At 46.6% G+C, this 25633-nt stretch overlaps 1 protein-coding gene across 10 annotated transcripts in view; it reads right to left on the bottom strand.

The window, feature by feature from the left end:
* BCAS3 (BCAS3 microtubule associated cell migration factor) overlaps positions 1-25633 on the bottom strand; it is a 1183153-nt gene that overhangs the window by 835635 nt on the left and 321885 nt on the right. For all 10 annotated transcript variants that reach the window (XM_044286261.1, XM_044286253.1, XM_044286262.1 and 7 more), the window contains one exon: positions 18468-18601. In XM_044286261.1, coding sequence (XP_044142196.1) covers positions 18468-18601 — 134 coding nt within the window. The remainder of the gene's footprint in view (positions 1-18467; positions 18602-25633) is intronic.

The following is a 25633-nucleotide window of genomic DNA, read 5'->3' as shown; positions in this document are numbered from 1 at the left end:
TGCTCATTAAACATGGCTCCCGCCTCAAGAAGGAGAAAGCCCACTCACTTAAGCTCGCTTTACAAAAGGTCACTTCCCTGGAGCTTGCCCACAAACGAGCGCTTACCCTGCAAACCCTTCACGATCTCCAGAATGCACGTATGGAGGCCAGGCACCTTTTAGACGTATCCTATAAGCGCATGGTTCAAATTTGTAGGAGTAAATTCTACGAATACGGGAACAAAAGTGGACGTATGTTGGCAAGGGCCCTTAGGGGACGACTGGCAGCCTCTCACATTCCCGTTATCAAAAATGCCCAGGACCGTATGGTTCATACAACCACCGATATTGCGGCTACTTTTCACTCCCCTAATCTGCCCCAAGCATCCCCTCAAGTGGAGGGTGGGTCTCCTGGCTCACCTCTGCTACTTCCCAAACTCTCTGCGCTTGACTCGGCCATCTTGGAGACCCCATTCTCAGAGACTGAACTCCACGCGGTACTCAAGTTGCTCCCGAGCGGCAAGAGCCCGGGTCCTGATGGGTTTACGGCTAGGTTCTATAAGGCCTTCTCTTCCAATCTCTCCCCTATTATGCTTCAGGTCTTCAATGGGGTGTCTCCTGGGCTCCCCTTCCCGGCGCAGACCATGGAGGCGCATATTACGGTCTTCCCGAAACCAGGAAAGGACCCGCACTTGTGTGCCAGCTATCGCCCTATCTCTCTTTTAAACGTTGATCTTAAGATCTTCGCCAAATTAATGGCGAACAGGCTAAATTCTTATCTGCCTTCCCTGGTTTGCGCTGATCAGGTAGGGTTCGTGCCGGGGAGGGAAGCCCGGGACAACACTCTTAAAACCCTGGACATCATCCACTATGCTAAATCTAAAAAAGTCCCCCTGATGGTACTCTCCCTTGATGCAGAAAAGGCCTTTGTGATGAATACCACCCCTCGTGTCCGCTGACGTCAACCACGTCGAGCTCACGAGACCTGGTATGATCACGGGGTTTACCAAAAACGTGAAGTTACGCCCTCCAGAGGAGCACGTAAGGTCAGGCTGGTATAGTTTACACACACACCTCCTGTCCACGCGGGCACAGAGAGGCAACAAGCTGGAAGGGCCTTTTCACTGCCGCAGTGAAAACAGCCCACACTCAGCCTGGGTAACTGCCACCAGTTTCTCGTTTGATATAAGCCCGGTCCGCTAACGGGATTATATAGGGTCAGAAACCAACCCACGGTAGCTTATAACTAGGCCAAAACACGGACGTGGGGATTCGTGATCGAGATACAAGATAGCACAAGAGTAAATTATAGATTTAATCGCTATAAGAGCACACTAGATATAACACACTATACACAGACAATATATATACAGTGGTCTGAGGTTACAGATTACAGGGTATATGGTTACAATAGGATTAAGCAGGGTGAAAGTAAGTTACCAAGTATGATGAAAGTTCCTTGGCGATGTCCTGAACCGGAGGCCACCCGAGGGGCTGTGATCTCCTGCTATTTCCTGGGTCCCTCTAAACACATGTGTAGCATGTGACCCCTCTTCAGAAAAAGACGCCCCCTACTTGCTGGCACCAGGCTTTTAACCTGGAGCTGGCCCACCCCCTCCCTGCCTCAGGGAGGGGTCAACTCCCCCTCTTCTGGGCTGACGGTGAATGACCCACAAAACCCTTTAGGGGTCATAGCTCCAGACCAGAGGGTCACAGGGAGATGGTTCTGGGACTAATGGACCTGCCTGGGTTCCGGCTACAATTAGAGCCCAAACCTGGTACCGGTAGGTGGCTTCTATGGGGAGATATGGGTATCTCCCTACCCCGACTGGGTACGAGTAAACAAAGACCATGGGACCGTACCTCGTGGCCACCGGGACCCAAATATGTATCCGGTTTGCGTCTGCGGTGGCCAGGTGATTCATAATTCCTTATGAGAGGTAGGTGCCAATATGTCTAGGAAATCTCATTGATCCAGGCCAAAGCAGATACCCCCTGCTGGGGGGTTTTCCTGCAGATTCAGGTGGCTCCCAACTGCTGCACAGAGGTGTGAACTTCTCCTTGAAGCTTGGACCCCCTGAGGGGTGTCTTCCTGGCCAACTGAGTCATGCCAAGAGGTGCATAAAATTACAATCAGGGCTGGGGGCTTTGAAGCAGGGAAATCCTGTCAGCAAATGGGGGGTGTGAGGACATGGCTGACAGTAAATATTAATCCATATTCCTCACACCTCCCCCTTTTAGAGGGCGCCAGGGGGCAGCACATTCCTGTGCTCCCCCGTGCGCCCATCCGCGCCCTCCCTGGTGGTTAATGGCAAAGTGGTACGGCCGGAGAGCCAGGCTCCTGCGTACCAACCTCCCATTCGTTCCTGACCCAGGTGGTCACCTGGATTGAGCCTGACCCTGAGGCCACAATGGCTGGCCTCAGACGGTACCATAAACGGCCGCACGCAGTCGGCTGCCTGTAGTACCGGGAAGCTGGAAAGGGCATGCTCCAGCGCCTGGAAGGCCGTCTCGCAGTCGTTGGTCAAATCGACTGCGGAGGGCAGCTTCTTCCTGGTGCGGTCCGTCAGGGGCCTCGCCAGGCTACTATAGTGGGGTGCGAACTCCCTATAGTACCCGGCGGAGCCCAGGAAGGATATCGCCTGGTGCTTGTCCCGGAGGGTGATCCAGGATGAGCTGGCATCCCTTCTCCCAGGTTCCGGTTCCGAGGCTTCCCTGCCTACCCGGGGCCCCTCACTTATGCCCAGCTGGCACTTTCCTGGCGTAAGGGTCAAGCCTGCCTGGCCGATCTGCCCGAGCATCTGCGCCAGATGCTCTCGGGGATCCTCCCATGTAGGACCGAAGACGGCAATGACCTCCAGGTACGCAGCCCTTCCATGCTTGTTTGCTAACATTTCCCGGAAGGGGTGGCCTTCTGGGAGGGCACCTGCCTCCTGTGCCTTCTGCCTTCCCCGGGCGTGGTCCAGGGTGACCAGGTGCATCCTGGCATTGAGCTGCTGGTGTGCGAGGTACGGTCCCTCCCAGGCCGCCTGAAGCTTAGTCTGAGGTACCGAAACCAGTATCCATGCTTGCGGACCCACGTGATGGGTCCTCTCACAAGCTAACTGGTCATACCCCTGCTTCTGGACGGTCTGGGCCTGCCCCATACTGTCGTGCACCAACCGCGACAAGGCCGGCGCTTTTTCCTGGAAGCGCATGACACACTCGATGACCGACGCCCCAGGGGTGGCTAGGTCTCCACTCCAAGCCTCTGCCTTAGCGGCCCCTGGGTATCTGGTTACCGGAGTCTCATGCACAGCCCACAGAAATTCTGCCCTGTACGGATAGGATACCACAAATGGTCGGTCCCTAGGCCACGCCCCTGGTGAGCCCTGTGGGACCGTTTCCTGGCACAACCGACCTTGGTCCCAGACCGCCCTCTGGAGGTCTGAATCCAAGGGAGGCCGTGCCATATGCTCTGTGAGAGCTTTCAAGCTGGCGCTAGCCCCTAACGCCCCCTGAAACCCCTGGTGGGACGTGGTCAGAATGGATGAGACTGCCACGTCCCCTGCCAGTTCTACTAACTGCTGGTCCCTAGGCCACTCCTCCGGTGAGCCCTGCTGGACCGTGACCCGGCACAGCCTTCCTTGGTCCCAGACCACCTGCTTGAGGTCTGAGTCCGAGGGAGGCAGCGCCGCTTGCTCCCTGAGAGCGTTCAGGCTGGCGTCAGCCACTAACGCCACCTGAAACCCCTGACTGGACGTGGTCAGAATAGATGAGACTGCCACGTCCTCTGTCAGGTCCCTGGGACCTGTCTCTGGGCCTCCATCTGACTTGGCAGACACTTGGTCGGAAGGGGGAAAGCCATCAGACCCCTGAGGGGCCCCTAGGGCCCCAGCACTCCCACTGCGCGTGACAGCCGCTGCCACCGCTGGTAGTGCCTGCTTCCCCTCAACTCCCGACCAAGTCGCCAGTCCAGGCGGACTAACCTGGCCCCCTGACATCCCAGTGGTGGAGGAACACTGCACTGAGGCTTCACCTGGCAGTCCCACTTCTCCTGGGACAGCCCTGACCTCATTTGCATCCTCCCCCCCTGCAGCTGTCTGCCCCCTGCTTGTCCCCCCAGTCACCACACTGGAGGACAACAGGTCCCAGCATGCTTGCTGGCTACATCCTGGGGCTTCAGCCCAGCTGACAGGAATGACCCCCTCCCCACTGAGGGGAGAGGCACACATTACATCCCCCACATCCCCATCAACATGCATAATAGGTACATTCACAGTATTATCAGGGGGGGACATCACATCACATTCTGGGGAATCGGACCTTGGGGTGTCAGCGGCCACGTACTTAGACACAAGCCGCCCCAGGTCCGTCCCCAGCAAAACACTGGCGGGGATATTTGCGGATACTCCCACCTCCCTTACCCCTCGACCGGCGCCCCAGTCCAGATAGACCTTGGCGACGGGCAGCGCCGGTTCCACTCCTCCAATCCCGGAGACAGTGAGGGATCTCCCGGGCAGTAAATCATAGGGTGTCACCAGTTCAGGCCGTACCAGTGTCATTTCAGCGCCGGTGTCTCTAAGTCCCATGGCCACGGCCTGGCCCACGGTGACCGGTTGAACATTGTCAAGGGACCTCCCACCACCCCCACCCACACACAACACAGTGGACGGTTTCCGGGTTGATGACTGGGACGGATCCCTCGGGCGCTGGGGACACATGGCTTGGAAGTGTCCTGGCTGCTTACACAGGTGACAAAGTCGGGGTTCCCCCACCGACGTGGAAAGTGCAGCAGGGGCCGGTGCCCACTTGGGCCTAGGGGCAGGGGTAGCAGGTGCAGCGTGCGTCTTACCCCCTCTCCAGCCGACAGGTTTCCGGGCCTCTGAAGTCCTGTTGTTGGTGTATTCATCGGCCAGGGCTGCGGTTGCGGAGGCCCCCTTTGGCTTCCGGTCACGGAGGTACTGCTGGAGATCCTCTGGGCAGTTCCACAAGAACTGTTCTGTGGCGATGAGCTCCTTCAGCTGCTGGACGGTGGAGAGCTCCAATCCTGTGGTCCATTGGTCGACCGCTCTCAGCAAGGCCCGCATGTGATCGGCCCAGCTCTGGGTAGAACCCCGGTGCAAATTCCTGAGCCTTTTCCGGTACGACTCAGGGGTTAAGTTATACTGCCTGACCAGAGCCTGTTTGATGTCCTCATAGCTCAGGATGGTCTCGCTGGGCAGGTACCCGAAGATTTCAAGGGCTTTTCCCCTGAGCCGTGGCGTGAGGAATCTGACCCACTGGTCCTCTGGCAGCTGGTATTGATGGCAGGCTGTCTCAAATGCCAACAAAAAGGTGTCCAGGTCCCCATCTTTGTCCAGTAGGGGAAAGTCCTCCGCCCGCAGTTTCGGAATCCGGACCTCTGGAGACTCACATTGGGCTGGGGATGGCTGCTGGAATTGGAGCTTTAGCTGGAGCATCTGTAGCTGGTGCTCACGCTCGGCCCGCTCGCGACGCTCTGCAGCCTCTGCTTGCTCGCGACGCTCTGCAGCCTCTGCTCGCTCGCGACGCTCTGCAGCCTCTGCTTGCTCGCGACGCTCTGCAGCCGCCAGTAGGAGCTCAGAGGCTGCCTGGTCTCCAGCCTGGAGACGGTCCATGGCAGCTTGTAGGAGAGCAGCTGAGCCAGCTTGGCTGGGGGGAGGGGCAGGTGGAGCGAGGCCCGCCGCGGACCTCACCTCTGGCGACTGGCTCCTTGGGGAGCTTTGGTTGTGCTCCCCCTCGCCTTCCACCTCCTCTCCGCCCCCATTTAAAGCATCGGCCATCTCCTTCGATTTGCTCCTTGTGATACTGGCCGTCATTGCAACGGATGGTCACTGACACCACTGCAACCTGATGCACACACACCTTATTGTATCTGCCCTCAGACAGTCTAGTGTTGAACTGATCTTAAGACTCCAGCAGCAAGAGCTACTGCTGGTCGTCTTTAGTGTCTGGAAGTATGGGTCTCACACTCACAAACACTAGTATCTCGATCCCACTTTGCTGCCACCAATATGTGATGAATACCACCCCTCGTGTCCGCTGACGTCAACCACGTCGAGCTCACGAGACCTGGTATGATCACGGGGTTTACCAAAAACGTGAAGTTACGCCCTCCAGAGGAGCACGTAAGGTCAGGCTGGTATAGTTTACACACACACCTCCTGTCCACGCGGGCACAGAGAGGCAACAAGCTGGAAGGGCCTTTTCACTGCCGCAGTGAAAACAGCCCACACTCAGCCTGGGTAACTGCCACCAGTTTCTCGTTTGATATAAGCCCGGTCCGCTAACGGGATTATATAGGGTCAGAAACCAACCCACGGTAGCTTATAACTAGGCCAAAACACGGACGTGGGGATTCGTGATCGAGATACAAGATAGCACAAGATTAAATTATAGATTTAATCGCTATAAGAGCACACTAGATATAACACACTATACACAGACAATATATATACAGTGGTCTGAGGTTACAGATTACAGGGTATATGGTTACAATAGGATTAAGCAGGGTGAAAGTAAGTTACCAAGTATGATGAAAGTTCCTTGGCGATGTCCTGAACCGGAGGCCACCCGAGGGGCTGTGATCTCCTGCTATTTCCTGGGTCCCTCTAAACACATGTGTAGCATGTGACCCCTCTTCAGAAAAAGACGCCCCCTACTTGCTGGCACCAGGCTTTTAACCTGGAGCTGGCCCACCCCCTCCCTGCCTCAGGGAGGGGTCAACTCCCCCTCTTCTGGGCTGACGGTGAATGACCCACAAAACCCTTTAGGGGTCATAGCTCCAGACCAGAGGGTCACAGGGAGATGGTTCTGGGACTAATGGACCTGCCTGGGTTCCGGCTACAATTAGAGCCCAAACCTGGTACCGGTAGGTGGCTTCTATGGGGAGATATGGGTATCTCCCTACCCCGACTGGGTACGAGTAAACAAAGATCATGGGACCGTACCTCGTGGCCACCGGGACCCAAATATGTATCCGGTTTGCGTCTGCGGTGGCCAGGTGATTCATAATTCCTTATGAGAGGTAGGTGCCAATATGTCTAGGAAATCTCATTGATCCAGGCCAAAGCAGATACCCCCTGCTGGGGGGTTTTCCTGCAGATTCAGGTGGCTCCCAACTGCTGCACAGAGGTGTGAACTTCTCCTTGAAGCTTGGACCCCCTGAGGGGTGTCTTCCTGGCCAACTGAGTCATGCCAAGAGGTGCATAAAATTACAATCAGGGCTGGGGGCTTTGAAGCAGGGAAATCCTGTCAGCAAATGGGGGGTGTGAGGACATGGCTGACAGTAAATATTAATCCATATTCCTCACAGCCTTTGATCGGATTTCTTGGCGCGCCATCCGTGAGACTCTCTTGCACATAGGCTTGGGCCCGATATTCATGTCCAGGATCCTGACACTGTACCAACATCCCACCGCTAGAGTCAAGGTAAATGGTACCCTCTCCCCCTCCTTTCCAATTCACAATGGGACACGGCAGGGATGTCCACTGTCCCCCTTACTATACGTCCTGGTCATGGAACACCTGCTGGCCTCCATACGTGCTAATCCAGACATAACGGGGATAAAGATTGGACCACAGGAGTATAAGTGTGCGGCGTTTGCTGACGATCTCCTTCTTTACATTACCAACCCACGCATCTCTCTGCCATCCTTGCTGCGGGAGATATCAAATTTTAGTGCTTGGTCCAATTTTAAGATTAATATGTCTAAGTCAGAGGCCCTAGATGTCACTTTGCCAAAAGACCTGACCCCTGCTCTTAAGGCCTCCTTTCCCCCTTTCCCTTTGCTTGGCCACCTAGAGGCATAACATATTTGGGGATTAAAGTGACGGCAGATCTTTCACGACTTCACAAATTGAACTTCGCACCCCTCCTCCTCCAGTTCCAAAAAGACTTAGATGGATGGCTTAAGCGAGACTTCTCTTGGTTTGGTAGGATTAGTATAATAAAGATGACCCTCTTGCCAAAACTACTGTATCTTTTGCAGACTATTCCCCTACACATTCCGTCTACTTTTTGGTCCCAGCTCCGTAGATGTTTCACGCAATTTGTATGGGCTCCTGGCCGACCACGGATTAAATGGGAAATAATGACTCGCACTAAGGAAACAGGAGGAGTGGGTCTCCCTGACTGTCGACTATACTACCATTCTGCAGCCTATGCCCGACTGCTAGACCTGACGCGTACTGATAGTACTAAGGCGTGGGTACAAATTGCAAATGACACCTCATCGTGTTCGGTATCAACCCTCCCATGGCTAGTAGGCTCCCCGCGCCCAACATTATCGTGATTGTCCTTCTCTGCCCATAATACATTTGTAACTTTGGCGTCCATCGGTCGCCCTACCTCGCTGATTGATCCTAAAGGCCCCCTGGTACCAGTCACTGATCACCCTAGATTCCCTCCAGGGCACTCACCCAAACACTTTCTTCAGGGTACGAGATCCCGACCGATCAGGTTCTGCCAGGTAGTCTCTGGTCCCACACTTAAGCCCATGTCCCAGATTTTAGAGACCCCACTGACCCGTAATTCCTTTGAATACCTGCAGCTTCAGCACTTCTATGCCTCTTTAAGTGGAACCCATGCGCTGGGCAGAAAGCTCACTGAGTTTGAGCGGATGTGTGTTTCTCCATCAGAGACCCCACACCCCATATCCGCGGTATATAAGCTACTGATACAACAGTGGTCCTCATGCCTTCCTCCATATTGTCAAGCCTGGGAGCGGGATTTGGGGAATCAGTATGCCCCAGCCCAGTGGAACAGGTGCTTCCTTCTAGCACACAAATCCACAATCTCTGCCAAAGCTCAGGAAACGAGTTACAAAATTATTTCCAGATGGTACAGAGTACCGGCATTGCTCCACAAATGGTTCCCGACGGTGTCGGACCGTTGCTGGAGATGCCTCAAGGAGGAAGGCACGATGATCCACATTTGGTGGAACTGCAGTGGCCTACGACCTTTCTGGGACTTCGTTCACAGAACGATTAAGGAGGTCAAAGGTGTCCCCATCCAGAATTCCCCGGAAGCCCTCTTGCTGTTCGACAGTGTCCTAAATGTTCCGGCATATAAGAAGTCCCTCTTAAAGTACATGGTTCAGGCAGCGAAAGCAATGATTCCTAGACACTGGAAAACCGTCTCTCCCCCCTCGCCTGAGGAGTGGTTCGATGAAATCGCTTTATACCAGAGGTTGGAAGACCTCATTAGTGTTACGCCTGTAGATGTCGCGCGATATGTGATGATATGGGGCCCCTGGGAAACCTTTCGCTCTACAACCGCATTCCGTGATGCGCAAATTTAACTGCCTCATCAGAGAATGTACCCTCCCCCCATCCTTTCCTCCCCCCTGTCCCCTTGTCTGATGTCTTGTCTGTCTATTTGTTCTTAGAATTCACAAACCCATCTAGTTGTGTTTGATTCATACTTACTCATGACTAGTACTGTGTAATGATGAGTATGTATTCCCACTACGATTCTGTGGACACCATACTTGAATTGTTCACACTGTTTGAATATGTGCATACCTTTGCTTTGGTTGTACCAAAAAACTTCAATAAAATCGAAATGAAGAAAAAATAGTGTGGGTGACCCCCGCACACACCTTTGGTCTAGTGATTGTTTCTTATTTTAATTTATCTTTGGGATAGTGACTGCAAAATGTTGCTGGAGATGTAAGCATTTAGAGATAATAATTAGTGTCATCAGTTGAGAATAGTACTTTCTCCAAGCTTTATATTTGTTTCTGACATGAGCTAGTAATGGCAGAATGTTATGTTTCATTTCCTTTCTCAGTAGTGCAGCCAGCCAAAATACTGTGCATGGCTGTGCTGGGAGGGTTGCTATAATGAACAGTTAAGCCCCAGCTGGTGGATTTAAGTCTGCTACTCAGTCGTTGCCAGTTGCCTGTGATTGCGTAAAGTGTCCTGGCTCTGTTTGTTCTTCTGTGCTTGAACTTTATACCTCAACTCAAGACCTGATTGTTAACTCTCTGTGTACTGACCTTGGTTTGTTTTCTGGATTAGCACCTCATTCGTTAATTTGACTTCCACTGATTGCCCTGGTATCCTGACTTTGGCATGTTTTCTGTATGAACCCCCTAATGTGCTGAATTGGCTACTTTAGGTTCTGGAATTCTGACTGTTGCTAGTTTCTGGATTAACCCTTTGTCCTCTGTTTTTGCTTTATCCATCTCTCGTGGTTCCGACCCTGCTGGTCTACTACTGCTTGCACCTCGATCATTCTGATACATCTGCTTCTAGCACGTTTTCACCAGTTTTCTGCTACTTTACTTTGTAAACATAACCTAGGTCCCTAACAGCCAAGTCCATCTGGCCTTGTGGCTAAAAGTAGCCTTAGCTTCCTACCAACTGAAGTGATTAAAGACTTTAGTAGCAGTTTCTGAGTTTGCTGACTGTAGTTCCAGACAGTGACCGTAGTATTTTCATACATCCTTACTGTATGATTTTGTAATCATTATGCTCAGGTACTTAAATTCAGTTGTCATTTTCAATTGTGAAATATAATAAGGATCTTTTCATATCTGACTTTCTAAGGACATATATACTGTCTTGTCCCAATTAAATTGGAGACCAGACTATTATTTAAATTTCATGACATTTATGGCATGTGGAAGTAAAGTGGTGGAATGGGTTAGGAAAAGGACCTTATTGGTGGCATAAAGCCTGACTTAACCCAAATGTGATATAGTAGTTGTGTCTCATCAAATTTTATTTGCATTAGCTTTGATCGCAAGGGAAAATAACAGAGGACATACCTGTTTCATTACTCTATCCAGGAAAAATTTGGGGGATAGAACGCCTAGAGGTAGAAGGTCACTTACATCCTTTGGGAGTCCATGAGAGCCAGGTTATTTACCATTGATTAGAAAGGATACAACTTATGTCACCTATTCTAAAGTAATTGGTTCCTCTAGGAAGGACCTTTAGGAGTCAAAGTGTGTAAAATGAGGAAGACATTACAGTACAGTATAAAATTGTGTAAATCTATGTAACAATCTAAATCTATGTTGAATTTCACAGGAGTTTCCCAGTATGAGAGTGGGAGGCCAAAATAGCTGAGGATAAGGTATTTTGGTCAGTCAAACTGGTGCCTAATTCCAGTGTACTTTAAAAAGGAACTGCTTGCTCAAGCCTTTTCTTAAAGAAATTGTAGTTATGGGTTATCATTACTCAGCCATACAGTTCTACCTGAGTCAGTAGGGCCAGCTATATAATGTATATATAATCTTCCTAAAGTGTGGCTAGCTCAGAGGCCCTGTGAATACATTCTTTCTTAAGGGTGAGATGGAAGACTGCAAGCTTTAGGAGTATGCCATTTTAGACTGGGATCTCCAGTGCCAGCATGGGGTTGAAGATAAACTTGCAGTTGATCAAATATTCTAATTTGTGGTCAAATTAAATCTTGTGAAAAGGTTTGCAAGACTGAAATGATTGATGTTTTTTAGCCAAAGGGGATAAAGTGCACTCTCTAAGAGAGTATGTATTGTATGTTAAGAATTTGAGGGCATAGTGGGTACGTGCCAACCATATAATTAAGTTGGCTAAGCAAGTTTTGTGAAGAGCTGTAACAAAAGAAGACTGTCAGTTGGATGTCTATAGGGCCCTTTACACGGGCCACAAATCCTGCAGATAATCGAAAACAAGCGGTCACAGGAATGCTCCTTAGCGATTATCTGGCGAAGCGTGCCGTCCATTACCGATGAATGAGTGAAACGCAGGTTCATCGGGTAATAAATCATTAATGTCACAAAAATTATTGTTGGCCAGCAGCAGATGGTACTGTGTAAACAGCATCTCTTGGCAAACAATTAGTCAGTATGGGGACGAGTGATGGCATTAGTGACCGCTCCTCCTCATGCTGTGGAGGAGATCACTGCATGCAAATACAAAAGTCCCCTCCACTGACAAGCAGGTGATTGTCAGGAAAGAACGCTTCCTTCCCGACAATCGCCTGCTGTGTCGTCCTCTGTAAAGGGACCTTAAGCTGTCAATAATCAATCCAGTCAATATCAGTCAGAAAGCAACCACAGATGTAACAGCACTCTGCAAACACTGAATATACACAGTATAGTCACATTATTATCCAGAGCAACTGTTGTGTGCAGCACTGACAGCAGCTAGATGGGCTGGGAGTCAATCAATAAGGTCCTGGTAGGAAGCCATGCTGACTGTAGTGTATCTCTACATTTCTTTGCTAGACTTTGCAGGATGGAAAGACGTGGTACACTATGCTTTCCCATCCTGCGCTTTACAGTGGTACTCTATGGTGGTGGATGCCACAGTATTGCATCTGTCTGAGGCATCTGTTAGTGTATAAGTTTTTTTCTATACGCTAAACGTATGACATATGTGAACCAAGCCTTACGTGACTGATCCAACACTTCTGTTATTTTCATTGTTCTGCTCATCTAACGGAGAAGAACAATAGAAATAAATAGCGGTGGTGTGCCCTAAGAGGTGGGTGTTTATGCAGGGAACCATTTCTTGTCTAAATAACAGAAGGCAACTATAGCCAAGTGATAAATTACAGTCAAATATACTGGATCTTCAATGTACTTTATCAATTGCCTATAATAGCCTGCCTGCATTCACTACACACCTCACACACACTGCACTACCTACATGACAGCGTGTAATGTATGTAGTTCAGTGTGTAATGTAAGTGTGTGATGAATGTAGTGCAGTGTGTGTTGTCTGTAGTGCAGTGTGTTATGTCTGTAGTGCAGTGTGTGATGTCTGTAGTGCAGTGTGTGATGTCTGTAGTGCAGTGTGTGTGATGTCTGTAGTGCAGTGTGTGATGTCTGTAGTGCAGTGTGTGTGTGTGATGTCTGTAGTGCAGTGTGTGTGATGTCTGTAGTGCAGTGTGTGATGTCTGTAGTGCAGTGTGTGATGTCTGTAGTGCAGTGTGTGATGTCTGTAGTGCAGTGTGTGTGATGTCTGTAGTGCAGTGTGTGATGTCTGTAGTGCAGTGTGTGTGTGATGTCTGTAGTGCAGTGTGTGTGATGTCTGTAGTGCAGTGTGTGATGTCTGTAGTGCAGTGTGTGATGTCTGTAGTGCAGTGTGTGATGTCTGTAGTGCAGTGTGTGTGATGTCTGTAGTGCAGTGTGTGATGTCTGTAGTGCAGTGTGTGTGATGTCTGTAGTGCAGTGTGTGTGATGTCTGTAGTGCAGTGTGTGATGTCTGTAGTGCAGTGTGTGTGATGTCTGTAGTGCAGTGTGTGATGTCTGTAGTGCAGTGTGTGTGATGTCTGTAGTGCAGTGTGTGATGTCTGTAGTGCAGTGTGTGATGTCTATAGTGCAGTGTGTGTGATGTCTGTAGTGCAGTGTGTGTGTGATGTCTGTAGTGCAGTGTGTGTGATGTCTGTAGTGCAGTGTGTGATGTCTGTAGTGCAGTGTGTGATGTCTGTAGTGCAGTGTGTGATGTATGTAGTGCAGTGTGTGTGATGTCTGTAGTGCAGTGTGTGTGATGTCTGTAGTGCAGTGTGTGATGTCTGTAGTGCAGTGTGTGATGTCTGTAGTGCAGTGTGTGATGTATGTAGTGCAGTGTGTGTGATGTCTGTAGTGCAGTGTGTGATGTCTGTAGTGCAGTGTGTGATGTCTGTAGTGCAGTGTGTGATGTCTGTTGTGAAGTGTGTGATGTATGTAGTGCAGTGTGTAATGTAAGTAGTGCAGTGTGCGATGTGTGTAGTGCAGTGTGTGATTATCATACACTGCATTACATACATTACACATATCGATATAAAGCTGGGCTGTCACCTTGTGGTGAACGTCAAACTGGACGTCCAGGCTCGGCACTCCAGAACTCCACTGCACTTGTCCAGCACTCCAGAACTCAACTGCTCTTCAGCTCCACTCCATGTTCGCCGGTTTGCGGGTGCAGCACTCCCCCTGCTCTCCTCAAACAACAATTTTCGGTACTCGGGAACCAGCCCCTCCTCACACCAGCTGCAAAACACGATACTGCTCTGGAAGCCTGCCCAAACTAACCAATAGCAAAGCTCCTTGCTGTGAGGAGCTCTGTTATTGGTTATTGCAGGCACAGGCAGCATTGCATTCAAATCTAGGGAAATAGGAGGCCAGGGTAGTACCTCAATGTCAAGCTCTTCCAAACAATTTCTAGCTGTGTGACATGTCACATTGTCTTGCTGGAAGACCTCATTTGTGCGAGGGAAGACAATCAGCATGTATGGGTATATGTGATCTACAAGGATGTATTCATACCCAAATCAGTTGAGAGTGCCTTCGACGTGGATGGCAAAGAATGCCACGAAAACCTTCCCCAGCCATAACACTGCCACCACCAGCTTGTGTTCTTCGAGATGTTTCTAGCCTGACATGCAAAAATCCATCCGTTCGATAAAGCAGAAAATGTGACTCTTTGGAGAAGACAACCCTTTACCAATCAGCAGAGGTCCAGTTTTGATACTGATGGGAAAACTGAGGCCTCTTCTGCAGATGCAGAGGTGCAGTGACCATCTGTCTGCTTCGATGCCCCATACACAGTAGGGTTTACTGAACTGTTGTTTTAGACACACGTCTGGAAGTTCACTGGTTCATTTTACCAGCGAGCTGCTCTACTGCAGCATATCGGTATGCCCTATCGCACCTTTGCAGCCAACGTTCACCTATCACATCAATGGCACATGTTGCTCCACAGTTTCCAAGCTTATTTGCACTGGTGCCATTTGTACACTCACTTTCACCACAGCAGCACACGACCAGTTCACAAAATGTGCAGTTTCAGAAATACAGCCACCCTTTTTCCAACTCTGATAAATCAACCTTTTTACCCATCACAGGAACGATGTATGTGCATGCAGACAGCCTATGACACATCTTATACCTACCAAGCCAGCCCAGTGACTTTCTTTATGAGCTATGCGCTGCCAACATCAAAAGTAGGAAGTGGTCATAATAATGTGACTCAATTGTGTAATGATATATGCACTAAAAAAAATTAATGAGGTACTTACTTAAAATCAAAACAAAATAAATCAATAAATGAGCCCAACAACCCCAGCAAGGTGACCTCATGTGGTTACTTCAATTTTGCTCTTGCACCCAAGCTACTAAACTGTACACAGCTGTTTTTAAATGGAGTAGAATGTAGTTGGAGCCTACTTTCCCTGGGGTCATTTGGAGGCACTTAGATGCACCAATAATCATCCAGATTATCGGGAACGACCGTTCAGTTCATCTGGCCTTCTACCAATGATCGAGTGAAGTGCTTGTTCATCAGGTGATCATGTTGCTTGTGCAGGCACCACCGATCATGACTTCTGAGCAGCAGATCGTGCTGTCTAAGGCTACTTTCACACTCGCGTTTGGTGCGAATCCGTCATGGATCTGCACAGATGGATCCGTTCAGATAATACAAACGTCTGCATCCATTCAGAACGGATCCGTTTGTATTATCTTTAACATATCCAAGATGAATTTGTCTTAAACACAATTTAAGGTCAATAGAGGATGGATCTGTTTTCCATTTTGCCCGATTGTGTCATAGAAAATGGATCCGTCCCCATTGACTTAAACTGTGTGTCAGAACAGATCCGTGTGGCTCAGTTTCGTCAGAGGGACACTAAAACGCTGCAAGCAGCGTTTTGGTGTCTGCCTCCAAAGCGGAATGGAGACGGAACGGAGGCAAACTGATGAATTCTGAGCGGATCCTTTTTCATTCAAAATGCATTAACTGATCCGTTTTGGATCGCTTGTGAGAGCCCTGAACGGATCTCAGAAACGGAAAGCCAAAATGCCAGTGTGAAACTCGCATTTTGGGCGGGTCCATCATGGATCTGCAAAAATGGAACCGTTACAATAATACAACCGCATGCATCCATCATGAACGGATCCTTTTGTATTATCTGTAACATAGCCAAGACGGATCCGTCATGAACTCCATTGAAAGTCAATGGGAGATGGATCCGTTTTCTATTGTGCCAGATTGTGTCAGGGAAAACTGATCCGTCCCCGTTGACTTACATTGTGCGCCAGGATCTATTTAGCCGAGTTTCGTCAAGCGATCATCAAAAAGCTGCAGGCAGCGGTTTGGTGTCCGCCTCCAGAGTGGAATGGAGACTAATCGGAGGCAAACTGATGCATTCTGAGCGGATCCTTTTTAGAATGCATTAGGGCAAGCCCTGAACGGATCTCACAAACAAAAAGCCAAAACGCGAGTGTGAAAGTAGCCTAAATAGCAATCTGCTGCTCAGACGCCATGATTCTGCATGTAAATGCGCGGTCTACTTCTTTGATCATGTCGGGAAGGAACGCTATGGTATACGTGCAAATTTCTATTTATTTTGCTTTCTATCACGTGCTGACAGATTTATAACTAGGGTTAATTGGTCGGATGGCCTGTAGAATAAAATTTATTATGATAGCATGTTTGGGACATTGGTGGCATATCCCTAGGATATGCCACCAATATCAGATAGGTGTTGGTCCCACCAGTGGGACCCACTTCTATATCGAGAACAGTCCCCCAAAAGTGAAAGAGAGCGCATCTCGCATGTGCGGCATGTACTCCATTCACTTCTATAGGAGTTCTGAGAGTAGCCAAGCGCATTTTCAGAAGTTCCATAGAAATGAATGGGGAGCTCACCGCACAAGCGCAGCCATCGCGCTACCACTTCTAGGGCTAGGCATGATTGCGTTTTCACAGCCTGGCCTTGGCAATGAAAGTGGAAAGGGCACGGCAGTTGTAGAGAGAGAACAGTCTCTAGGTATAACAGCAACGTCCCCATTGTTCCTAGAGGCTCATCTGCATATATTAAAACATCATGTTTCTCAGCACTGCGGGCACATATGTACATGGGACCAACACAGATGCCTTAAGCCGCCAAGCGCACATGTAACAGCTCAGCCAGTGTCATAGGTACAAATCTGCTGACAGATGTCCTTTAATGTGGGTTTTGGAAAAAGATAACTAAGCAACAAATTTACTATCCATGAGGAATTAATCCAACGTCATAGTTCATGCTTCCTCCACATTTTTAGATATACAACAGGTAAATGATGTAAAAATATGCTTATTTATTATGCTGTATACTTCATACGGAAAACTTCTCTAATCATTCCAAATTAAAGATGGATTAATGACATAGAGAACCCAACCCTCCAAAACCCCAATAAACATACAACTGGTCAATTTTAAAGAACATGTATTAAGCTATCTATCTACAAAACCACAAAGAGGTCATAAGGTCAAATGCATTGCAATGAAGTTAAGCATAGCATTTAACCAAAATAAAAGAATCTCACAATACGGGATTCTTCTCTGCGTATTGATCCAAAATGGTTTGGCAGCTACACATTGTCTCAACCGCACAATTATCTTGAACTCTGACTTATTAGTCATTTCTAATAACTGTAAAAGCACAGTTCATCATACTAGATCAAACTATTGACATGTTATAAAGGACAGCATTTATTACAAGTCCATACTTTTATCTACACTTATAGTTTTACATAATTAACTTTTTATTAAACAGTTTGGTACCAAGTACGAAAGTATGAAATATAATGTTTCCAAAGGAAAACAACATAGCAAAACAAAAATGCATTCACTTTGACTATTTTCAAAGCTACGAAACCAAGTGTGAAACCTTCACCACAACCATCAGACGTTCTGCTAGGACTGTGGTCGTTGTAGGATGGGCTTTTGAATGTAGATCATTATAATTGAAGGGGAGCAGAAAGAATGCTTGCACCAGGCCATGTAATGGTCAGACCTTCCTTCAAATTCCAATACTTGGTGGCTTCCCCCAGTACATTGCTGTAAGTAGTTTAGACTGGAGAAAGGAATATTGCTGGGGTTTAAAATATTTATGGGAACTTTTTCTTTTTGTTGTGGTTGCAACTACTGTATGAACTACAATTTGTGTATAGACACTGCTGGAGCTATAGCAACTGTATGAACACTACCAGGGCTGTAATTACTTATGGGCACTGCTGCTGGGTTTCAATACTGCATGGATACTGCTAAGGTTGCACCTACTATAGAGTGATGTTCGGGCAGAACGGCTGTATATGAACTGCAGGGACTATATTTACTGTATGGACACTGCTGGGCTATATCCCGCCAGAGCTAGTGAAGAAGTGAAAAGCTGAGAGCAGCAGTAAAGAGGAACCTTCAGTCAAGGAACAGCTGCAATGCGAGCATAAAGACAAGCAATCTCCAGGCATTGACAGTGATGATAAATTTCCCCCATATGCTTTATATTGAGCAGGTCTTCAGCAGCGATGAGAGACAGCGCTCTGTGTTAGTGTATCTATCTCCTCGTTTTAGCGATCAATGGGGGTCGCATTATTTGATCACCAACAATCAAACAGCTTTGATATGTCACTATCAAAAAATATAGATACACTTTACTAATTAAGACATGTCCTGTGAATAGTTCATAAATGTTAATTGTGGGAAAACCTGCACATGGGAATAATACTTTTCATCTCAGAAAATAAACTTACTTTAGCTTCAGTCTCTCCACGATGTAGAGTGTACAAGTGATGAACAGCACTCTGGGAAGAAGACCATGGATGAGTAAGGATCTGAAACACATGGAAATCGTGTCCAAGGGTATCTGAGGTAACCAGCAACATTCCTAAAAAGACAAAGAAAATATTGTACCCGATCAATGATTTTTTGAACATACATATACATTTGCCATAGCCAAATGGTGTCATCATGAACTAACCATTAGCAACAATAGACATGTGTATGTATATATAATGAACGTTTCCCTGATTACTTATAATGGCTATTAGTTAAGTTTCTAGATAATAATTGTTGGGGAAATAAAATATAAATAAATTACATTGTTATTCCCATCGGCATTTATGGTAAATTTACAGGATATGGCATAAATGTTCGATTGGTGTGGGACCCACCTCCGGAGAATGGGCCCTGGGGACTGGAGCAAAAACTGCTGCACTGATATAATGGTAACTTCTTCTCTGTGTATCTGAGGAAGGGGCTATTTGTGCCCAGAAACATGTTGTATGTGAGATTTTCAATAAAGGATCGTCTGTCTATTGCTCCACTTAGGAAGTCTGCACCCCTTCATGCCCAGCACTATGTGTATGGCTGGCTGCAAAAGTTCTGTATCTACTCTCCAACTCCTTTGGTACTTGTGATGAGGAGACCTGGGCACCAGCTGCATCCACCCATTTACAATACAAGTCTATACTAGAGTTGTGCCTAATATGTACAACCCTCAAAAGGTAAGCCTCCCACACTTACATATGTGGTGTACACTATAAACAGTTTGTATGTACTAAACATATGATCTATGGCAATTCCAAAAATAGCCAAGTAAGCGACCCAAAAAACTGTGTTATGTAGTCCCAAAATTACAGTGACCTAAAGTGCCAACTACCCACATACAATTACAGTCCATGAAGTGCATACAGTTACATCTGGTAGAGTGCCTAAATGTGTAGTCAAAAGTAAGTCATAGTGGCCAACTAAAGCAAAGTGTAATTATAATGCCTTTGCACTTTTTAGAGTAGTTCATGACAGTACCAAAGCAGTCTTTGTTCAGCGTTCTCTCATGCCCTAGGACCAGGACATTGCTGAAGGAAACCTGTTTTGGTGCTGTCATGGACCTATACGCATAGACTTTTAACTATTCTAACTAGTACCAATGTCTTGTAAAATAGAGATACTGTGTATATATGAATAAGAATGCTTGAAAAGAAACTTGTTGGATGCATTTACTGTTACTGTTTGAAGTAAATAACACAATGTGGATATTAATTGAATATTAATTCAATTAATTGAATATGTGAGTTACACTTTTTTTTTAATACATAGTTCAATATAATGCCTTCTGTAGTGCTTATGCAATATTGTCAATTTTGTTGTCTGGATATTGCTACACATAGTGAACATATCATACCAGCTACATGGCCCATAAAAAAAGTCAGAAATACTACAAAAATAAAAATGATGTTTATCTTTGTATCCCTTGCACCACTGGAGGATGCGCTTAATTTATGATGAGAAGCACGTCCCATGATAAATTATAGGGGTTGTCAAATTTATTTTTATTGATGACCTATCCTAAGGATAGGTAATCAATATCAGATCTGCGGTGGGTCCGACACCCCCGCCAATCAGCTGTTTAAAGAGAATGGGACAGCCCGTTCCTATACACTTCTATAGAAGCCATTAAAATGAATGGGGTAGCTTGGGAGTAATTACACCTGCTCACCGCTGCAGATGTGACGGCGGGCAGGTAATCAATGAAGAGGAGGCAGTGCTAGCACAGCGCCCGCCTTCTCGTCAAACAACGGGGGAGCTGGGTGTCAGACCCCGCCGATCTGATATTGATGACCTATCCAAATATGAACAGACCAGACAACCCCTTTAAGTGCAGCCTCAATCAGTCTGTGCCCCAAGAATGAAATCTATGCTAGCTCGTCATCATTTATGGCAGAAAACTGGCATAAAATTGGTATATCTGCCGGGCTTGATGGCCCCACCCACAACATTCCGCTTTTTCAGAAGATGGCAAAGGCAGTGTAGAAGTGGAACATGCGCAAAAGTATTTGCACTAGTGGCATTCAAAAAATTGCAAACTCTGGATCTGCAACTTTTTAGACCAGTCTTCTGGTGTGCGGGGCGGATAAATCCACCGATACTTCCATAATCAAACAGCAATAAAAGTTTTCTCTTTTTTTCTTTTTAGCATGCACTAATAAATATGTATACAAAAAGTAACTGGGTTTTGTAATCCCCATTGTGCCCCATCGCAGCCTCCAAGTGGATATTATACAGTATATCTGCAAGGATGCGAATGTTTAACAGAAAAGATGTACAGACACACTGTGTCTTTACAGCAGACTCATGATCTCAGATCAAACATTATGCAAGTTTACAATCCGATAATGTTAAATGTATATATATATATATATATGAGCATATTAAAATACTACAAAACCCCTTTAGGTAAGTGTTTAGCTTAACTCAGTACAATATATGTAAAGAACTAATAATATACATTTACAAGAAATAACAGAAAATGCTTTTGGTCATGGTGTCAGCTCTGCACATATCTCTTAGCTATCTCTGCAGGTTGGTAAGGAAAACACACGCTTGATATCTTATACCCAATATCCTTCCAACAGAATTGTTCTTTGAATGGGAGGGAAAGGCATACATATGTTTTATTTTAATTTACAACTTCCTTTCTTTCGCACGTACTGAATAGCAAACAATAAGCTGCTTTCAGGAAAGGACTAAAGCTCTTAGCATATACACATAAAAGGAAGAAAAGTGTACAGATCTCAACTGTGGCTTGAGAGCTATTTATGCTGTATCAGAAGACTAAACCAAATTCTGGCTGGGCCGTAAACTAAACCCACGCCCCAAACGAGGTGCCAAGCCACAAAAAGCATTTGCGTCAACTGGGAATATAAGGAAGAGAAGGACTTCTAATTATAGGTCCTGGAAGCGGAAGCCTAAAATGATTAGGAGTTTAGGCGCTGTGGTATGTTTATCTGGGAGCTTCCTCTCTATTTCTCTCCTACTTGCTCCTCTAGACTGAATTTGATAGATGAAGCTTGGCTTAGAAGGTGGGATCAAATCTGCTGGTGGTATAAAAAATTCTTTGCTAGCAAATTTTACTGAGGTCGATTAAGAAGGCAGTAAGCCCTTTGAAGGAGGCATCAGATGGTTAGCCTGAAAAACCAAAATTAAAGAGTATATCGTACTCTCCATGTAGCCACTAGGAATGTTGGAGGACAGTAGTAGCAAGTGATGTTCAGATGATCCTATTTATAACACCTAGCATGCCACATGTCTGCTACCAACAGTCAACAGTCCTACTGCATACTCCAAAGACACGTTTACACCAGCAAGGCATAAAATACAACCTATAATTTGGGTTTCCTCTAACAACACCTTCATAAAAGAAAAACATACATGAAATTGTCATAAGGCTAAAATTGGTTTTACTGTCTTACATTATTGTAATTTCAGTCTGCTATTGCAGTGGTACTGTATATTAAACAGGGAAGAATACTGTTTAGTAATACAGTATATCATAAGGACATGAATCAAAGATAGTCTATTTTATAGTTTAAAGGTAATCTGTCACACTGAACATGGTGTTTGAGCTGCAGGCAGCATGTTGTAGAGCAGGAGGAGCTTTGTAGGAAATTATTCAGCATAACTTGCACTTCATCCATTTAAATTCCTGTTCATTCTGGGCTTTGGCATCAAGGAGGCGGTCCTATCAGTGCTTGACAGTATACCCATGCATAAATGTGCATACACAGATAAAAGTCAGGAATATGACCACCTTCTTGAATCAAAAGGCCAAAATGAGCGGGAATTAAAATGAATGAATTTCACGCAGGTTAGAAAGAATAATTTACCAAAAACATCATCATCTTGACGGCCCATGTCTGCCACTGCCCTGCTACTCCAGACACATACTGTCACCGCTCCACTCATCCTGTATCTGTCTCAGGTCCGGTGCTCCGGTAGCAGACCTAAACACATATTATGCAGTATTGCAAGGGTTAAACCTTATTTTGTCTATATGCAGCTTCTTCTAAAGGGATATTCATTTTCTGTTATATATGTTGTTGGTACATCTGCAAACAATCCTGTTTGTCTCTCTCTGCCTGAGCAATAGGTTCACTAGTCTACTAGTTCCTGCTAAGGTGTGCTGTATCAGATTTTTTTGCCCATGTACTGACTTCTGCCCAATTACTAACTCTCTTCTGCCTGGCTTGTGCCTGACTAAAGGATCGAGGCCCCTCCTTGACTCCTCTGTCTGATCCTGACCTAAAACACTAACGACTGCATACCCTAAGCGTTCCCAACTGTCCCCTGATATCCTCCTGAAAATACCAGGCTGTTAGTGTAAACGGCTTCATGGCCACCAACTATTCTGCCTCCTCCATAAAATTTAACATGAACTTTTTCCAAGTTTTATAGAACTATTTCCCGGCAGTTTCTTTTTTACCAATTGCTTCCAGCCACTCTAGGTGAAACATATGACGTAGGTGTCTCAGCAATTCTTCCTTTGATGGGATTCTCGGCTCCAGCCAAGTAGATAGCAGGCACCTTTTAGCCTCTAAAACTATCCTGTGCCCCATTGCTGTGAGGCCTCTGCCCTGCTGACTTCCACCCTCATTTGACCCTTCCTGCCCATCTGCATGTAATATTGCCATTTGGATATCAAGCTCCTTTCTATAATTACTACCCTCCCGTAAAACCTGACCCACCAGTTTCCAATACTCCTCTAATTTTGTACAACTCCACAGACCATGCAGAAGGTCCGTTTTGGGTACCGAGCACTTAAGACAAGCTACTATCCTATTTGGTTTTGCACTAGTAGCTGGCATATCAAATCCATACAAAGCATGGTGTATGATTTTAAAGTGAGTTTCCCTCATTGACTTGTTCACCACTGCCCTATGTAGGGCTGCTATGCCAGTTCTCACAGTCGATTTTACCTCTACTAGATCCAATTTTCTCCCTCATCTCCGGAACAATCCTTGAGAAACAGAGTCCTCCCAAAGGGACCTCAAACTGGATTGTCTGTTGCCGGATACAATGAGTGAATCAAATTTGTTCCGGCTCCACTCACCAGTCATGTTCATGGCTAGACTTTTACAATAATGTCTGATCTGCAGATATGGGAACAAATTATATCCAGTTAGCCCCCACCTACCCTCCAATTCCTGTAGAGTCGCACACCTGTTTTCCTGGTTAAAAAAAAGATTGCCTATTGTCCTAATGCCCTTGGTCCTCCGATCTGGTATGGTAATTTGTACATCTTTCTGAGGTTTTTCCACGTTATAATGGAGTCCCGCAGAATTAACGAGCATCTAGCTAAGCGAGGCAATTGAGACAATTTGGTATGCACTAGAGCCTTTAAATCCCAGGGTGCCGCCAACTGCTTCTCCAATCTCAAATTAGAATAATGGGAGGTCTCACTAAACCAATCTATTAGATGCCTACTCAAGCAAGCTAAATTGTAACCCCTAATATCAGGAATATTTAGCCCTCCAATCTCCCTCTTCAGTTTCAGTTTCCGCAATGAGACTCTTGACTTCTTGCCATTCCAAATAAAACTTGTAAAACACCCCTCCAGGCTCCTCACATCTACATGTGTAGGCGTAGGAGTATCGGTATGGTCTGGAGTGGATACAGCAGTTTGGACATTGCCATCATTTTAATTAAATGGCACCTACCCATTAATGATAGTGGTAGCTTTTGCCATCTTACTAGGTCCTCTTTAATTTTATGGAGTAAAGGTGGGTAATTTAGCTGATAGATAGAGCGCGGCGTCTGTCCTATCTTTATACCTAGGTATTTAATTTGGGACTTTATTAAGGAACCCATAACACCCTTACTACCATCCGCCTCAGAATTCGTCCTCTGGCCGATCGGCAGAAGCTCGCATTTTGACGTGTTTACTTTATATCTGGAATATTTCCCGAAGCTCTCCAAGGCCTTAACATTTTTATCAATCTGTCCATGTGGTTTTGACATGAATAGGATAATATCATCGGCGAATAGTGCCGCTTTCACTTGTGTCTTACCTATTCTAATCCCTTCAAACAAATTAGATTTGCAGAGTTCTCTAGCCAGGGGTTCGAGTGCCAGGTTAAATAATAACGGGGATAATGGGCATCCCTGCCGGGTCCCCTTTTGCAAATCAAATGGTTTGGACAAGTGTCCCTGCGTAAAGACCATCGCCTGCGGCCTATAATACATTTGGGACAAGATTACCCTAAAGGCACCCATAATCCCCATTCTATCTAGGACCGCCTTCAGCCACGCCCACCTAACATTGTCAAATGCTTTTTCGGCATCTAACGTGAGCATGGCTGGTGACTCCCCCTCCGCTGGATCATGGTGTACCCTATCTAAAACAGCAAGTACTGTTCTAATATTCGTCACCGCGGCTCGACCCTGGACGAACCCCACCTGCTCCTGTCCTATCGATGATGGTAATGCTCTGGCCAATAGGTCAGCTATAATTTTAGACAATATTTTTGCATCCACATTAATCAGGGAAATAGGTCTGTACAATCCCGGCAATAACGGGTCTTTCCCAGGTTTGGGTAGCAATTTGATATAGGAGAGGTTAGTTCCATCCAGGGTCAATTCACCCCTAAACATGCCATTATAAACCTTCATCAGTACTGGTAAAACTTGAGTACCTAAGGCCTTATAATATACATGTATAATGTATAACCGTCCGGTCCAGGGGCTTTCGAGTTACCCAGCCCTTTTATCACCCCCTGGAATTCTGTCGCAGTGACATCCGCGTTTAAGGCGCATCGCTGCTCCTCAGTCATCTTAGGTAAGCCGACCCTGTCAAGAAGGGTGTCACTCAAGTCAGCTCTCTCTCCGTCTCTATACAGATGCTCATAAAACTCTCCCAAAATGGCATTAATCCTTGCCGGGTCATGCGTAACAGTCTCTACAGAGTTTCTCAGACTATTAATATACTGTGGTTGTCTCAATCCCTTCGCCAGATTGGCTAAGAGCCTCCCTGATTTGTAGCCATATTTAAATAGCTTAGCTTCAAACTCAGAGCTACGCAACAATTCTTTCTCCTTGATACATTGTTCAAAAACCTGGCGTTCTTCAATCCACTATCCACTTT

The sequence above is a fragment of the Bufo gargarizans genome, chromosome 3 (assembly GCF_014858855.1).
Source record: "Bufo gargarizans isolate SCDJY-AF-19 chromosome 3, ASM1485885v1, whole genome shotgun sequence".
Classification (NCBI taxonomy): domain Eukaryota; kingdom Metazoa; phylum Chordata; class Amphibia; order Anura; family Bufonidae; genus Bufo; species Bufo gargarizans.
This window is presented reverse-complemented; position numbering and strand designations above follow the sequence as displayed.